The sequence below is a fragment of the Melospiza georgiana genome, chromosome 2 (assembly GCF_028018845.1).
Source record: "Melospiza georgiana isolate bMelGeo1 chromosome 2, bMelGeo1.pri, whole genome shotgun sequence".
Lineage (NCBI taxonomy): Eukaryota > Metazoa > Chordata > Aves > Passeriformes > Passerellidae > Melospiza > Melospiza georgiana.
Genome location: NC_080431.1, coordinates 2,708,657 through 2,727,574, shown reverse-complemented (window position 1 = coordinate 2,727,574; position 18,918 = coordinate 2,708,657). Strand labels below are relative to the sequence as shown.

Below are 18,918 nucleotides of genomic sequence, written 5' to 3'. Positions count from 1 at the left end.
GCTTATTGATCTCCCCCTTAATAACTAATGTAGGTAGATAAATTTGATTTCTAAATGTATCTCTTCATTCTGCAGTGGAAATATAGAAAATGTGGCTGAAGAAGGTTGTTGAAATATATTACCTTTCCAAGAAGATACCACATGTACATGGAGGCTTCAGTTAAATTTTTTGCTCTCAAAAAGAGAAGGTGATTTGTAATCATAAACAAAGACGAAGAATATGCTTTAACAAAAATATCCCAAGCAAACATATAAGCACACAAAAGCAGATTTAGAAAAGGCATTTAAGTAAATAGATATATAAGGACAGAGATAAAATTAATTTTACTACTGACAGATTAAATCCTCAAGACTTCTTTGAGATTTTTACCATGATGTGTGAACTCTGGAGCTTTAACATGCCTTGTGCTGGTACCTATTGAATATCCTATGGATTATTTCCCCTGCATGAAAACCATCTAGGAAAAGAGTTTGGCCTTATGTAATGATTCACTAGAACCTGTTGCTGTACCAGATAGGCTGTTCATTAATTAGTGCTAATGACAAATCTAATGACTTAGCTGAAAGCAGAACACAGTGAAGTTCAGTGCAATTAAGAAGCCTCATCAGTCTCCACGACTCCTTACCAGATCATCACCCAGTCCCTCCTGGCCCTTTTGGAGCAATTTTGGAGCAATTCCTAACTCCAGAGTTTATAAAACCTGCCAACTTATTACTGAGCTTTTTGCAGAGCATATACCTGGCTGACTTCATTCATAAATCACTTTTTCTCTCCTTTGACTGATCAGCAAATCAGAGAATAATTCAGGCTGGAATTGCTTACTTTTAGTGACGACTCCCTCCAGCCGGATGATGTTGGGGTGGTCAAACTGGCCCATGATGCTGGCTTCTCCCAGGAAGTCCCTCCTCTGCTTTTCTGTGTAGCCAACTTTCAGGGTTTTGATGGCCACTGAAATTTCCTTTTTAGAAGGCAGCTTCAGGCGCCCGCTGCACACCTCTCCAAATTCTCCTAAAAAAAGAGAGCGGAAAAGTGATGAAAGCTGAAATGTGGTTACTCCGTAGGGATTCAAGGAAGAACAATCAGCACTCAAGCCCCTGCAATGTGGTGTACACTGGTTTACCCTTTTGCAACATGCAAGAGCAGAGCACAAGGAAAATTATCTTAGCATTCAGAAGAGGAAGTATTAAATATATAGAAAACTGTTGAAAGAAGACACTTTACTTGAAATTTTTTTTCTGTTGAATAATTCTTACACAGATCACATAAGGAAGTTTCAATATATTATTATTTGAGCAGCAACTGATTTCAATGCCCCTTTTCAGCTTTTCTTTTCTGAATATTTTTATTTTTTAGACAGCCAAGTTCATCAAAAAAGGCCTGAAAAAATGTGTGGTAGGGCAATGACCTTCCTCTGTTGCTAACCCAGGCTAGATCTGAGTCAACAACATAGAAATTAATGTTACCATAAGAAATTAATGTTACCATAAGAAATTAATGTTACCATATCTTACCACCAGCTGCTTCATCCTCTAGGCATAGAACTGTACTATCAAGGTAATAACCAGTCAAAGGAAGATCCATTTTTATGTACATATATATTGCTAAAAAGCAGTGACATTACATCCTTTGATTCTAACACTCTTTGTATTTCAGACTGCCAAGACAGGCAGCAGCTCAGAAAACAAATTTTAAAAGCTGTTACTAGTAACTAAAGGGAGTTGAGTTCTTTTCAGACCTAATTAAAAGCATTCAACTTCTGCAAGCCCAAATGACCATTATACTTTACCAGGAGTTCAAACACTAACCCCAGCTCAATACTGTCAGAGCACCACAAAATAGGAAGACCAAAGCACATCTTGAAAACAGAAGAAAGGGGGGAAAATGCTTGACATAAATCTTGTAGCACCCTGCTTCCAAGTCCATTTTCTTGATGTTTTAATGGTCCAAAAAGCTATAACAAGCTAAGGTCTTAGAACTATTTTACAGTTACTGTCAATGGAGACTTTAGCTATGATTTCAGCCAGCAGCCCAGCAACCAATCCTTCATTTTAAAGCTGGAATCGTGTATCTGATATTTGTTTAACTTCTGGGAAGGAAAAGGTTATGGGTAATGTCCATCAACACAGTCCCATTCAGCCATGGCTGAATGATCCAGAGCTTGAGTGATTAATCAGATTCCAAAAGTACCTCAAGGCCAGCAGATGCTGCAAGAGAATAAAAGATGGGCCCTTCCTAGTTGTCTATGGATATAAAGCAGGTTCACTTTGTTGGAAAATGATTTCATTGGAAAGAGCTCCCCAGGCAGCCCAACTACATTAACCTCTGATTTTTTACCTCCAGGGCAGCATGGATGCTAAATACATTTATCTGGTCAACACCATAGTGACCCATGCAGTTACACCACAATTTTTCCTGCAAATTATTATTATTACATGACCCCAGTAAGAAATGGACTGGGTTTCACCAGACACTGCTTAAGAGAAACAAGGGCTTGTGCTTGAGTGGAAAACCTGGCACTGACTGTAAGATGTGAGGATGATGGCTTTTCATACAAAGCCTTCCTGAGGTGTTTATTTTTAATTACACCCCACACATAAAGATTGAACAACCTGCCCTGCTGACTGGTGTGTCTATTTACATGTGGGAAGCTGATAGGGATTATTTAGGAGGGCTGTTTATGGCACAAAGATATCTCTTCAGGATATTTTAATTTCTTTTAAAAGAGGTTATTTAGTACATCAGAGGATAGTGTTTGCTGTGCATTTGGACTCGGGGGAACAGTAAATGAAGATTCTGTGAAATAAGCTACTCCCTTCACTCTGCTGCATTTAAAATCTGCGCAAAGAACTCCCTCAGATTTGGAGAGGCACCAAAGTTCAACATTTCATAAACCTTGGGAACATCAGCCACATTCATTGGGACACTGCAAACCTTCACAGTAAGTTTATAGACAGATAGCCTCTGAATTTTGTGAATAATTTGATTAACAAGATGTTATGCTATAAGTATATTTCCTCTTTGGAAGAAAAGCAAATGCTTGTTTTCTTGTTCAGCAAAGCACATAGTTAAATCCACCCCAAATCAATAAAGTACTTTCTTCAGTATTCTCCTACTGCCCAGTTGGATTTAAACTTCTGAAGTGGTTTGTTGAACTGAACCCATAAAAATAAGTGAGTTATTTTAAAAGAAAAAATTACTGTAAAGAAAAGTCTGAAAAGTGGCTTCTGACCTCAATTTTCTTTTGCTTAGCCTCCCACTAAAATCCCTTGTGTTTTTCTTGAGGTTCTTTTGGATAAGAATATTTCCTTATTGCATTTGTGTATGTTTTCAAAGCTATGTAAGCTCTGAAAGCCCTCTCTTCTCAGAGACTTCTGGCTAAAGCTGTGAAAAACTGCTCGGAGCACTTCAGAATGTCAAGACTGCCTGCCTGCCTTGAAGGTCTCATTACTTACGTCACACTCCAGGGCAGTTAAATGAATCCCTTCTTCTCAAATCCCTGTCTTTTTTTTTTTTTTATCATTTCATCCACACTTGCCTTGCAAAGGACAAGGGCAGGAAGAGACCAAGTCTTTCACTCAAACAAGGCATTGACTCAGTAAGAGGCAGGAAATGCCTTTCTGGTTTTGGGGAGAAGTGTTCCTGAAGAAGTTGCCTCAGAGCACTCTGAATGTGAAAGCGACCACGTGCGGAGGGTGATAGCAGTGTAAAGTGATGCCACAAACTCATTTTGGGTGCTCCCAGCCCTCTGTGGCCTGATTTTCATCTGTTCTTCCCTTTCTGGCTCTTCCTGATGGCATTTCAAGCAACTGCTAAGAGGAAATGTTAACTATAATGCCTTACGTGCTCCAGACTACATTAACTGAGTTATGGTGCCCAAAAAAAAGGTGTTATTACAGCTTCAGTGCAAGTTTTAATGTAAAAAGTTTGCAGGAACTCTCTGGCACTTGGCTCAGTTGGTTTGAGCAGGGTGCTGGTAACGCCAAGGTCCAGATTCAATCCCTGTGGGGGGATTCATGTGAGAGTTGGGCTCCACAATCCCTGGGGGTCCCTTCCAACCCAGAATAAACTGTGATTCTCACTGCAGTGGAGCAGGGAGGCTTTTAAAACATCTGACCCTACAAAATTTTTTCCTCTGTTTGCAGAGGCCATATTTGACAAATTTTGATTTACTTCTTATTCTGCTGTGCATTCTGACTAAAAACAGGTCAGAACAACCAAGCTGTAAAACATGGCATGATCCTAGGAACTCCTCTTCTAGATTCATATATTGCACACAGCCCAAATTTACAAACTTTGCATTTGTGAGGCTCCTGAAAGTCTTGCAAGGAAACACACTGCTCCTGGACTTTAATTTAGAGTATCCCTCCTTCTCCATCCCCACACAAATTCCCTGCTGTGTGCAGTAAGCAGAGCTTTGCTGCCTTGACTGAAGATAATGGAGAACAGTGCACTCTTGTGGGGCAAAATTAAAACCAGCAAGGAAGATGGATTCCATCTTTCCATAAAATACCTTCAAACTAACAACAGTTGAGTAGCTTCAGTAAGAGAATATGAAAACTGTCTCTTTTGTTTGCTGGGTGATTCAGGAGATGCACTGAGTGCAGTACCTTGGATTCTGCACTTTTTCCAGCTGAAAATCTTTTGCTGTGCACTCAGAGTCTGTCTCTTACATCTCATGGTTTTAATTCAAACCATATACTTAGAGAGAAGCCAAAAAAAATCAATAGTAAAGGAACAAGTATTTTTCAATGGATTAAAAATCAATAGTACTCCTCATAAATGCTTTAATATAGGAGGAAAGGCAACACTCCATGATCTCCTGGCTCAATGAGACAATCTGCCACTTCACTTCAAGGAGCAAGCTCACATTCCATCAGGAGCTACATGCTCCATTGCAACACTTGTTGTAATGAGAATTTCTGTAATCTGGCTCCAGATACAAAATCTGATCATTTCACCAGCTTGTTTCCTGTAAATCCAACAACCTGTGGCATCTTTATGGCTCAGACAACCAGTTATTGGACAGACAACCCTTTCCTCCTAAATCAATAATTCAAATCCCAAGCAGTGACCAAAATCAATCCAATGGCCAAAGGTCACTGCAGCCTGATGGATGCGTGGTGACTGCTATGAAATGAGTTTGTGGTTTCACTCAAGGCATAATAGTCAAGAGTCCTTTTATGGGGAAAGAGAAAAAAAAAAGAAAACATCTTCACAGTTGATAACATCTTCTGTGCTGACAGATTTTAAAGAGAAAGATAGAAGTAAGGCAGAATGATCTTTTCCCTTACAAAAGTGGTGCACTCAAGTATGGGCTTGGTGTCCTTTGAGAAGCTGTCTTGCTGTCTCCTTTCTTTCAGGAAAAAAAAGAAGTAGAAAATTGTGTGCCCTTAACTTTGCACTAAAATCAGCTGCAAATGTAACCTGCTAATTTGAAGACTTTCTAGAACAGTTTCTTTCCAGTAACAACTATGAACCTAAAGACATAAAACAGTATATACACAGCAAAAATATATCTTTAATTCAGTATAGATGGTGGTCATTACCTGCTCCAACTACTTTATCAATGGATATATTGGAAGCATCCAGTTCCTTGGCAAACTCATGCACAGCTTGGTTGGGATCCTCATATGTGTGTGGATCCACATAAGTTCTCAGACCTGGGAGTTTTACTGTGTAAAAACAAATTCAGAGAGAAAATGTTACTTAGACTTGAAATAAAACTCATGAGACAACAGAAACCAAACCAATAGAAGGAAGGAGAAGGAAAGAATTTCCTTTGAAGAAGTAAATTCTTCAAACCAAACTGGTTTTTGTGGGTCCTCAGATTCTTTGTACAGTGTGGAACCAGACACTAATGCAGAGAAGTGTGATAACCTATTTCAAATATCTGCAATTTAAGGCAACATTTAGATGCTGCCTTAAATTGGCCCTTCCAAAGTAACAAAAAAGGGGCAAGGAACAAAGTGTGTTGCTACAGTCAACCTGACAAGTTCTTAGGAATATATTAAGAAATCAGATTAACTCCAGCTTTTTTTTTTTTCCTAAGTCCATCAACAAGATGCATAATAAGAAACTCATACATTAAAAAATGCACCCCTGCCTCAATCTCTCTGCCAGAACATTCAAGGATGGCAGACAATTGTTCTGAATAAAGGCTGGTTCTAGAGTTTTGTTCCCCATACATGCATGTTATTATTTTGGGCACCTCTAGAGTTTCTTGGCTAGGGATTGCTGGAAGAGATCATTGTCAACCTTTGCCTCCAACAAAAATGCTGAAAGCAAAGCACAGCCTCATTCCCCCTGCCCAGCTCAAGGCCTTGCACCCAATCCCTTCTGTGCCTGCCTCTGTTGTACTCTTTTTACAACAGGAATATGTTTTATTAACAAAAAGTGAATTACTCAGCTTGAAGTTTTCTGCTTCTGACACAAAACCTTCATTCCCAGACATGTATTCCAGCTTTCCCTAACTGTACCAGTAGGTCTTGTAAAAGATATTAACTCCTTCAACAAACACTGCTCTGACCCACTCAGTAATATCCTTTCCAGCTTAGCATTATTATACTGCAGCAACTTTTTCACTGCTAAAGATGTGGGGAAAAAAATCTTTGGACAGCGAGAGCACAAAATTGTTTTATCAAACAATGCAAAGTGTATGAATAAAAAGAAGAAAACCCTCAATTTTATGAGGCTTTATTGGTCTAAGAATATAATCATACCAGTTATGACAAGTGGGTAACACAGCAACAAAGAAAAAAATGATAAAACTGAGTTCCCAAGCTAATTGTCTTGAAAACAAAGCAAAGTAAGAGCCATGCTCCCAACACAAGGGCTGCATGTGCACAGCCTTAAAAGCCAACTGTGTTTCCTTCAAGAGCCTGATGATTACAGAATTACCTGCAAGTAAAACAAAAAGTAATTGGCTGTATATTGCTGTTGGTTAAAAATCTTGTAAATGCTCCTTCCCGTCCATGCTGAATGTACATTACAGGCCCCCTCACATCCCCAATAAAAATAACAATTAAAAGCTTCTGCACTGTGGGGTTTTTGGCTTGGGATTTTTAATGCTGACCCCAGAGGTTCCCAACATCAGGTGATGGTGGCTGCAAGGAGAATAATCCCCTCACACCAATAATTAAGGGCAGCCAGTGCAGTAACTGGGTTCTGTCATGAAATACAGATAATAAACACGTGCACATGTGTTAAGCTGCACTACTTTACAGCTCATTCTGTGCAAACATAATAATTTACATTTTCATTTTAACGGCACAAATTGCCCTAAAGGTAGCAAAAAAATAAAAAGGCCCAGCCAGAGGAGGCAAAGGGAGAGGATCTGAGGAGGTGAAACATTTTTGTTCCTTTGAAGTAATATTATAGGATTTGTAATAAGGCTGCAGGGAATAGCTCATGGCTGGAGCCTTTTTAAAAGTAATTCAGAGTAAACTGACTGAAATAAACCAGCTGCTGTGTATAAGATGCTGAAAGTTTACGACAGCCATGGAAGTTACTTTGTCCTTTTTCAGTTCATGAGAGCAATTTTCTTACTTTTTGGGAATGACTGTAATTTGGTAGATTGAAAATTTCAACAGCCACACAGGTACATACTTCCAAATTGTAACAGATAAATATCTGCAAAATCCATAATAAATAATTTTCAAGAACTTCTAACAGACATACCAGACCCATGATTGGCTCTGGTCTTATTGCATAGTGAATCAGCATGGCACTACTCAGAAAACAGTACATAAATATCTAAAGCCAAATTAAAAGCAATTTAATCCACAGGAATTTAACAGCACTGCCATGTTTAAGAATAGTGATTGCAACTTTCCATTGTGTGGGAGTAGGGAGAGCAAATTCTGACCTGTTATTTGTCTGTGACACTTATTTTACTGGCTGCTTTTATTTTATAACCTCATTAAATTTGGATGATGAAGCATTAATTCTACGGGCCACATGTAACCTTAGAGATTTTTTTGAGAATAGTTGGTTAGCAGTTGTTGGGCTGCAGCTTGTGTATCCCCTGACAGTGCTGGGGAAGGAGACAGAAATTGTGGATATTCCTGCTCTTGGCTCTCTGGAGATAAGGAGAGGCAGGAAACTTTAAAGAATAATAATTTGAACAGTCAGAGCATAGTTATTCCATTGTCACGAGGATTGGGAAGCAGCTTTAATTTCCAGCTACTGCAGGTAAATCCCTCATTAAAATGTTAATTCACTTATATTTGGGGAGGGGCCACCTGATTATGGTACCAGCAGCTTTGTTCTTGCAAACAGCAGAGTGCCAACGTTGTGTGCAAAAAACCCAACAGATATTAATGTTACAACATGCTAAACAACAGAAATACATGGCTCAGCCATGGTTTACATGGTGTAGCAGGACACTCATCTGGAGCTGAAACAGTTTCAGAGATGAACTACTGCTTCTTATTAAACAAAGCCTCATTAGATATCAAGAATTATGTAGGTGAAAAAAATATTTTCTTGTCTTGGTGTCTATTAGGGGCCTTATCTTTGCCTGTAAGGATTTAAAAATCCAAAGTACAGTGATTAAATGAAAAACCAACCAAGCAATCCTCCCATTCCTGATCGCGAATTAGGCTATCACCTTCTTTTCCCCTCAGCTTCTCCTGCTCCAAAACTAATTTTTTTCCTGTTTAAAGGGTGTATGGATGGAGCTTTGCCTGTGAAACAACCTTTAGGATTCATGGAAAAGTGTAACAAAATTACACACATTGCAAAGGGGAACCAGAACCAGATTATTACAATTATTTGTAGGTGAACTTTTTCAAGCAAGCAATTTTCACAGCAGCTTTGGTGTTCATCAAGATGGGTTTAATTTATGCATATTTTGCTTTGGGAAAGGAAAATATGTTTCTCAGACTTTATATAATGAGGAAGATGCACTTGTACTCTGGATTTCAGTGCTGCACAGCAGGATAAATATTACAATTCCAAACACATGCATTGTTTGAACATAGACAGAGATGTTTTGCTCATTACTAACCTGAACACAGATTAAAGAAGTTGAAACAAAGAATAATTGTTTGGGGAAAATCCCCTTACCCACATGAGAGGGGATAATTCTCTTCCTAATTTCACCTTGGTTTAAGTGAGGTATGGCTCTTTTTTTTTTAATTGAAAAATATCAGTTTCCTAGGGGAGGAATTCAACAGATCTGGAAGCATTAAAAGGCTTCAGTAACTTACAGTGGCCATTCCCAAAATGCAGCCTTTTCTCATCAGTGCCATGTTTAGACTTTTTGTATCCACAGAATCTACAAGCAAAGAGAAAAAAAAAAATTAATACAAAGAATTTTATGTGTTAACTGCAGGTGGAAACAGAATTGTGCAGTTTTCCCTGCACAATTAAAAGCCTGTTTGAAAGTTTAATGATATTTACATTCTCTGTGCCCTATAGAGGCATGTGATGTTCTCAGGGAATTTGAGGAAATTGGCTAATGAGAGGATTTGTTGATTTTTGACCCCTACAGTTTAATTTTACAATTGCCTGAGAATGTGTTTATAGCATTTTTTAACAACTGCTGCATGATTTGGGCTGCTAACATGAGCGGGCTCATTACTGACTGTGAGCAGTGCTTGGAGCTCCCGGGCAGCAGACAAAGGATTAAAAAACAGCCACACCATGACACCCCATGTGCCACTGTCACCAGGGCCCCCCTGGGATGTGGCAACAGGAGAAAATGTGCAAATGAGACCCCAGACTCACCTCCCAATCAGGACATACACCACCACGGTGAGGAGGATGATGGCCACTGCTGCTGAAATGGCAATCAGCACCACCTGGCTGTTCTCGCTGGAGATGGAGAAAGCTGCAATGGCAACACAAAAGCTTGTAAGTAACCTCACACACACACACACACCTCATTGGTGACATCAGAATTTACATGCACATAGGGGACAGGCATCATTATATAGCATTTGGTCTCCTGCCAGATACTGAATCCAAGACATAATTTTTCATCAAACAAATAAATACAAGGAAAGAAAACTTTAAACTCCAGACACCTTTGCCTGTTTGTCAAAGCTGTTTCTGCTACTCTCAGTTGGTACTTTTGCTAATTGTAGCAACTGCTGGCAAACTGATGCTAATATAAAAACATATACATAAATACAAAGATACATGTCATGTATGCCATACATACTTTATGTCGTGCTCAGTAAGGAACACTTCCTTGGCAAGAAATCCCATAATCATCACCTTCACTTCCCCTTCTGTATGATGGAAAGTGTTTTTAGGAGCTAAGTTTCCCAGTAAAGCCTGACAGTATCCACATGAAGGTTGTGGAAAGCCAGGGCATGCAGGCACAGATGTCCACAGGGAAAACAGGGGAATTTTCTGCCTTATTTTGGGTATCTCCCTGTGGTGCCTGAGCATGGAACTTTACAAAATGAACTGTTATAAAATGACAGGATGGCTTCAGACCTTTGGTTTGAGGACCAGTGTCCAGCTACCATTTCTGACCTAGACAGGTTAGAGAGCCTCTGTTTAGGGTCATAGCATTCCCATTTGTGCCTGTTACCCACAGCTGCACCTATTTATGATAACTGGGTAACACAGCAACAAACTCATGCCATTTGTTGGTCATCTGGGTATTTGTATGCTTCTTATTGAGACGTGCACCCCCTCTCCTTCCACATTTCTATTTCTTCAATTTCCCCTTCTTTTGGTAGCATTACTTTGCAGAGAAAACTCATTAACCTCTAAACTGCTAGGCTTTTAATCTCTGCAACTATTTTTTCCTCCTTATTGTAATTGTCCTAACTTGGGTTCTAGTTTCAACAAGAACACCAAAACTGCAAGTCACCATAACAGCAATTTTTAACTCTTTTTCCTAAGCATGAAAATTATTTGCCTTTCAGAATAAGAGCTGGGGTGGAGAAGGAAGAAGTGAGGATGAAATACATGACGTATCTCAAATATACACAGAATCAAGGTGAAAGATTTGGCTTGACACTACTCTTTGTTTTCTATCACACCTCCTCCCTCAGCAAGAGCCACAGTCTAGCAAGGTATCAGTTCTGGTCTGAGGTAGAAGTAGGGTAGGGAATGGAAGAAAACACCACCTGTGATAGTTCTGGGATAGAACTTTCCTTACAGCCTGTTTCAAGTTTAATGACAAAACATAAAGTTATCCAGCAGTGCTACCAAGAAAGACACATCATAAATAGTTATGAGACACATTTCCTCAGCTAGAGCAGGAGTGAAAGCAGCCATTGAGATCAGTCAGGAACTGGGCAGGATGTCAGCAAAAACCTTTTGAACAGATACATACAGTCTGGGCTGGTCTCAAACTCAAACTTGCGGCTGCTGGTGCCGTATCCAGCTGCGGTCCTGGCTCGGATTTGGAAGACATAGGTGGTGTCAGGCTTGAGGCCACTGATGGTCACGTTGGTGCCCCTGGCTCTCAGAATTGTATAGCTTGTCTCTTGTTCCTGCTTTTGAAAAAAGACATCAGATTAAAACCACACCCTAAAAAAAAAAAAAAAAAAAAAGGGGGGGGTTGATTCTAAATTACTACAAAAGTCCTGGAGACCACTCGTGTATTTTTGAATATTTATAGCCTAACAAACACTTGTGCAAACATTCATTTTCAATCATCTTTTAACATGATACCTTAAATCATCAGATTTGCCGTGGTATTGTGCTGTAAATTGAACACTAGACATGCTGAGTTTATGACATTTTACTAAATGGTTTTGCATCATTTTGTCAGTGGTCTGTAATACAACAAGAAAATTATTAAAAGATTATTTAAAAAATATAAATCAGATTTGCCTACTGCACTGATCTGGAAGTTGTAACAGGCCAACTTAGACATTTTAGGGCCCTGCAGAGCTGTTGCAGGATGCAGTTTTTACTGCCTCACATTTTACAAGACAGTGGTTACTTCTATAACAGTCAGAAGGGAAACCCCACTCAGGCTCCTCAGCTCAGCAAAAAGGCAGATTTAGCTGGTTTTCTATTATGCCATAAAAACTATGAGATAGTTGTGTCCATCCTCATTTGGACAAAACCACACTGAACTCAGTCCTGGACTATGTTCATAAACCCTTCTCTGCTTAAGAGTCACCTATGTCTGACATAATGTTCTTTATACAAAATAAGAGGCGGACTGGTTTATAATTTGGTAAATTTGGATACACTTCACACTGTGTAAAAAGCTAATCCTGATAAAAGTATGTCTCTGTCTCACTGTAAGCACATAATCTTAACATCTAAGCATGCATTTGGGGCCTGAGGTACTGCTTATTTTACTAAAGCCATCTTGTACCAAAAGAGCATTTTTGGCTTCCTAAATATGGCAGCTGGAACTGTCTCAGGAAAAAAAAATGCTCTTGGCCAGCAGCCACACATGTGGGAAACTGTGAGAATCTCAATTGTTTAGGATCCCCAGCATGAACTTTTTTTTATTCTGGAGGTGGTGGGGATTTCATGCGATGTCCTTTTGCTTTGGGCCCCGTGCAGAACACTGCGGCCATTGAATGCTGCCGGGCTGAGAGCGGCGGCCCAGCGCGGGCACGTCGGATGCAGAGCATCTCACCCAGCCCTCATCGTGTCTGTGGCGTTGCATTAGCTGCTCAGGGGCTGACATTTTCACTCTGACAGCTCTGCAGTGCCAGGGCACGAGCTCAGGGGCTGGAAAGCACCCAACACGCTCATTGCCGTTTCACCTCCAGGTGTAAAGTTCAAGTGACTGGAGTTGTTTTAGTGTGTTCGCTCTGCTGTCTGCAGGAATAGAGTCAGGATATTCTAGGTTAGTAGGTGAACATCAGAAACTGCTCACTTTGGTGCTAAAGAAGACTAAGTGCCCTGTTCTTGGCATTACTTTGATATACAGAAACAGACACATTTACACCATGGTTAGGAAAATTGCCAGAATCTCCATGTAGTACTCAACATTATGCTTGTGAGAAATCACAATGAAAGGAAAAAAAAAATTAAGAAAACAGAAAAAGCAGCTAAGTGCCTAAAAGTTACCATCCAGAATCTAAACCTCAGATAGGGGGAGCTGGACCCAGTCTTCAAAGAATGACTATAAAAATGTTGACCATGGCCCATTTTCTTTGCACAGTAAAAATAAAAAGGAAATCAGCATTGGACCTCCTCAGAGTTTCCCAACACTTCCCTAAAAAGTTCTCTGTTCTAAATTCAGGGGAGCAAATTTACAGGAGCACACTGTAAAGAGCTAACAGGCTTGTGTTAAATTATTTATTTTTGAACTAACAAAGGCCTAGTATTATAATTTGCAGGCTTTCCTTATCTCATCATTCAGTTGGATATAGGCAACTATTTTAATTTCAAAGACATAATAATCTTGTCTTTAAAACACAACATCTTTTGTGTATGCTATGACTGGACATTCATTTTGATCTCGCTTCAGGCTGCTTTTATGAAATGCAAACATTTCCTTCTGGTGCAGATACATACGTGCAAGGGAAAACAGAGTCATGGCCCTGTCTGTTAATAATCCACATTGGAACTTGGAAAATAAACCTTTAAAACAATGGTATGGAGGATGTCATGGTATCTCAGTTTATGGGAAGCTTTTTACACACATATTTTGTAAGTCATTTTTTATGTTCGTAGTAATCAAATCAGCGCAACACCACATAAAAGCCCAAGTTTATCTTTCCTGTGGATAAAGCAAAACTTCAGAGATACAGCACTAGAGCTCCCATAAGCAGGAGGAATACACAAAAAGGAGACTCGGTCCTTGCCAAGCAGAACTTCAACCAAACACTCTGAAGATAAATTTGAACTTGGATGCACAAAGCAATTTCTTCCTGAATATTTCTGCATAGTTTATCAGACACAACCTTTGCTGGGAAGCAAATCCTACTGCTGTTAGGGTCTCATTTGCAAGTGACATTTTATAATTTTACACTTTGTTTTACAAAAATCATATTTTGGAGACATTTTAAATTGATACCAGGAAGGGTGAATGGTTTGCCCTTTTCCAGATAAGCACAGAAAGTGCTTATATTATAGAAGGAAAAATATTTTTTCCATCAGCTTCACATGCACTTGAGAGGCCAAAACCTGCGACACATTTCTAGGAGGAGGCCACAGTCCTGATACAGCTTCCCTTATTGCCAGAAGTGAGCTCTGCATGGATATGACATTTCCTACAAGTCTTGTGGAGCACTCATGGTCTACCTGCACTTAAAGCCAGAATAATTAGAGTTCAAAAGCAACAAAGTGCATTTGAATATAATGCACCTTTTCAGCCTCCAAGTGCAGAGATCTGTATTGGCTGTAACCACTGATCACACAATTCCTATGAAGGCAAAAGCAAATCTATTTCAGTAACCTGAGCCTGCAGCTGAATTTCATTCATTGTTTGTAGAAGACTCCATCTTAATAAAGAGTAGGTGATTTAATTGTAAGCCACATATTTTGTTGAAGCAATTAATAGTTTATGAGTGGCGTTTAAGAGATGGCTTTCTTCTGTACCTTCACATGACAAGATACTCCTTCAAGAGAACATGATTATGTGAATAAGGACAAGGAGGAAACAAGAATAGGGCTTGTGCAAGGGAAAACATGGCTTTGTTATTTATGCACTTTGATGGATGAGACACTTAAAATTCAGCACAGCATTATATGGATGAACTAAACTGAGGTGTCATTTAGTACTATTACCTTAACATAAAATGTTATGCCTTACCATAAAGTAAATGCCTAAAAATTCCATATGGTCTCCCTCCGAGAGATTTTGTTTCTTTTAAATGTTTTGAATAAATACTGACGGGGGCTTCATAATAAAGCTCTAAATTGCATTTTTTTGCAAAAATACAATTCTATTCCAAATACTGCTGCTGAAAAACTGCCACTCAGTTCATCATGCTATGAAGTGCTCAAAGCCTGGTTGGATGCAGCTTTGGACAACCTGGGATAGTGGAAATTATCCCTGCCTATAGCAGAGGGTCACAGATGATCTTATAAAGTTCCTTTCCAACCCAGGCCATTCTGATTAATTCCAAGGAGTTGAAATAGTTTCCTAAAGCTGTAGCTACTAATTTCTTTAGACACGTATAAAGCTCTGCTGTTTCAGCTACACAAAGGCAATAACTGATGAAAAAACCCCAAATGAGCAGGGTAATTAACTGCCCTTGAGGAACTGAATATATTTCACATATTTTATGACAATAATCCATGAGAAAAAAACTACAAGCTATTATAATTTATATACATGACATTGTATTTTTTATTCCGAATCTCTTGTAATATCCTAAATCCTTAAGACCAGCTTAGCAACGTAATGCCACGAACAAGATGTATGACAGAATTGGGCTGACCTGCATTGCTCTATTAATGCTCTGTTTTTTAATTTCTAAGAGATGACAAATGACATATCAAGTGAAAACAAGCAGGATGAAAAAGGATGGCTCAACACAAACCATTTACCAGCAATCAGGTATGAGTTGTCAGGAGAAATACCCAGATTTGGTAACTCTGAAGGGTTTATTTCCACTTAACAGCAGTGGATTTTCTGATGAGCACAACCAAGATGATTTCTGAAGCAGAAAAATCAAATGCACTGGACCAGTTTGAAAAGAAACCTCTCCTCTTAAAAGAGGAGGGAAGGAAGCATGCACACAGATCCCAGACTGAAAAGCAGCATCTTTCAAAGGCGTTTTGTGGAGGAATGAAGAGTAACAATTCTGCATGAGCTGCTCTGGCCTCAAGTAAGTTTATCAGAGAATTAGTTTTGAACCTATTTGCAAAGCTTAAAAATACATAGATTCAAGTCTCCTGACAACAGATTTGCTTTTTACTTTTTTTTTTCCCCCTCATAAACCCTGAGGAATAGGCTTCTGACTCCCCAAGGGCCTGCAGAACACACATTAAAAATGCTGGTGCCAGAAAGGTTGGCTTTTTAAAAGCCTTTTGCTCTAAATGGTCTGGCTCCCATTGTCAAGCACTTGGCTCCCTGGTTTAAGAAAACTGTCTGGTGCATATGAACTCTTGATCACAGACTTCAAAGGGGAGAAACACATGTGCAAGATCAGCCCCCTAAGACTGGTGGGTTGTCTTATAAAGCTGTCTTCTGACAACCAAGTGCTCCCTGAGAGTGGATACACCCGGTGGGAATAGGAGCTGTGTGCTCTGTCTGTGCATAAAACAGCACTGCATGGCAATTTTCTTGAACAGAAAACCCCAATTTTGGTGCAGAAACATGATCAAAACATCCCAAACCAACACAAATAAAACTTATAGGTGATTTAATTAAAATTAACTGAATGTGCACAGCAGGGGAAAAAATCTCTCCCTTTGGGGCAAGTAAAACCCAAGAGATCACCTGTGCTGTTTTTGGCTGGGGTGGAATTAATTTTCCTCAAAATATCCAGCTGTAGCTTTGGGAATTGCACTGAAAACAGAGAGGTTTGATAATAGAGAGATGTTTTTGTTATTGCTGAGCAGTGGTTGCAGTGTCAAGGCCTCTTACACCTTTCCAAGGCCTCTTACACCTTCCTCCTTTGGGAGGTGACAGAGCCAGGACAGCTGATCCCAGCTGAGCACATGGATATCCCATCCCACATGGCACCATGCCCAGCTTGTAAGGCTGGGATAGAAGAAGGAAGAAGGGGATATTTGGAGTGTTGGCGTTTGTCTTCCCAAGCCCTGCTTTCCTTGGGATGACTGAAATTGATCTTGTCCCAATTGAAATTAAAAAAAAGAAAACAATGTGGAAGCCCACAGATGCTGCTCCCTTAAGTGAGACTGAGTTGAAATGTTTTTGATGATTTCTTTTTCCCCCATTATCACCAGCACATGGTATGTTTAGATTTTTACCAAAGTCTTTGAAGGTTCAAGTGCTCAGCAAAAAAACTCTTCCCAAAATCAGATTACATAAATCTGGGAGAAATCTTTCAAGCATCCAGCCTTCTGATCCTCTTTCTTCATCTGAAGATCAGGCATGAGCTACCAACACCACATTGTCCCCCTCCAAAGCTTCATGAAAAAAAATTTCTAAAGATTAACTGAATACTCATGGAGTATTTTTAAAAGCATTTTTTTAGAGGATATTGTCACTACATCTTCACTGGTATATATGAAATATAAGCCTGATTATTAGGTATGAAGACTGTTAGCTAATGCTCAATTAGCTAACAAGAAATCTGGCATTTTTTTCAATGTTTGTTAATTCCAGGAGCAATATATAAAACAGAGCTATCAATAGATCTATAAAAAATTGGCTAAACCACACTCCTCAATCTCCATGGCAATTTATGATATTTTCAATTCTACCAGTAAGACCTGCTAAAAACATACTACTACAAAGATTTTTTTTGTAAGTATAGATCTCTACAGGATGTCTAAATGAACAGTTGTAAATAAAAGAAAATGTCAATAAAAAGCAGAAGGTAGATTTTCTTTCATTTGTAGTAATTTGCTTGCAATTTATGAATAATTCAGTTATTCATAGAAACAACATTCACAGTGCAACCAGCCCAGTAGGCCAGCCAACATTTTCCAAATAATTTTCATGTAAAAGATGCTCATGCTGCACAAAAGTGCCACCAGCATGTGACGAAATGTATGGGCACTGACAGCATAGAGAACAGCATAATTAGGAAATTTTAGTTGAGAAAATAAGAAAATAAAGGAGCTATATATTGACTGCATTACTTTGTGTTTGTTTTATGTGCTTGGGGATTCCCTGTGAGGGAGCTGGGGGTGCTCAACCTGGAGAAAAGGAGACTCAGAGGTGACCTTATCACTCTCTGCAGCTCCTGAAAGGTGCCTGTGCTCACCTGGGGCTGGGCTCTTTCTCCAGCAGCACTGACACAAGCAGAGCACACAGCCTCAAGCTGCACCAAGGGAAATATAGGTTGGATATTAGTGAAAAGTTTTTCACAGAAAGAGTGATAAAGTTCTGCAATGTTCTGCCCAGGGAGGTGGTGGAGTCCCCATCCCTGGGTGTGTGTAACAAAGCCTGGATGTGGCACTGTGTGCCAGGGTTTGGGTGAGGGTTTGGGGCTGGGTTGGACTCGATGAGCTTGAAGAGAACAAGAGTCAAGGATCAAGAGATCTTGAAGGTCTCTTTTAACCTAGTCATTCTGTGAACTTAATAGACAACACAATGATTTCACTTTGTATTTCCAGATGTTCTCATCACCAAAAACCGAGCCGTTCCAACACTCAGTGCTGTTGAGGGAGGCTGTACAAATCTGAGTGTTTCTGAACCCTTAACACAGGCGAGATGCAATGATTTCATCCCAGCAGTGCTGAGCAAACCCCTCCCCTTTGACCTTCCCACCTTTTCGTAGTATTTGACCTCGTAGTCCAAGATGATCCCGTTGGGATGCTCGGGCTCCTGCCAGGAGAGGGACACGCTGTTCCTGGATGTCCTGTCCTTCCTTATGACTGTGATGGGGGATGGAGCTGCAGAGGGGGCAGGGGGAGAGGGCAGGGAGAGAAGCAAACTGAGTTTATCTGTGTTCCAGCTCTTGGCAAAGAGTGAGGTTTTCATTTAATCCAGCAAAGGTCTGGCCCCTCACCGACAGCAGCAGCTGGATTGCAGCCGTGGTACTCCTGCCTTGGAGCACCCTGGCCTCATGGAAAACCAGCTGAGATTTTTTCCTCCACGGGAAGACGACTGGGGGCAAGGCAGCAGATGGTTTTGATCTGCTACTACAGTGTTAGCAATGAAATATATTCGGTGGGAAATACAGAGAAAAATAGCGGCAGTACCTGTTTGTTATAATGCTGAGGTATTATCATTACCAGACTCTGCAGAACTCTGACTTAGGACTTTCCTAACATTTTGATGAGAAAGTCTAAAAGCGGGCTGGGATGCATTAAAGTACAAGGAGCTCCTGGTACTCATGGCTGGGAATAACCATCAGCACAATTCAGCCTCTTTGGCATCATTATTTGGTGAAGTT

General features: G+C 39.9%; 1 protein-coding gene across 1 annotated transcript in view; it reads right to left on the bottom strand.

Moving 5' to 3' along the window:
* The window catches only part of EPHA3 (EPH receptor A3), a 173,617-nt gene that overhangs the window by 28,610 nt on the left and 126,089 nt on the right, over positions 1-18,918 (bottom strand). Inside the window, exons 6-11 of the mRNA XM_058043854.1 lie at positions 18,291-18,415; positions 11,298-11,460; positions 9,731-9,833; positions 9,211-9,278; positions 5,548-5,673; positions 824-1,009 (exon numbers count right to left, since the gene is read on the bottom strand). Coding sequence (XP_057899837.1) covers positions 824-1,009; positions 5,548-5,673; positions 9,211-9,278; positions 9,731-9,833; positions 11,298-11,460; positions 18,291-18,415 — 771 coding nt within the window. The remainder of the gene's footprint in view (positions 1-823; positions 1,010-5,547; positions 5,674-9,210; positions 9,279-9,730; positions 9,834-11,297; positions 11,461-18,290; positions 18,416-18,918) is intronic.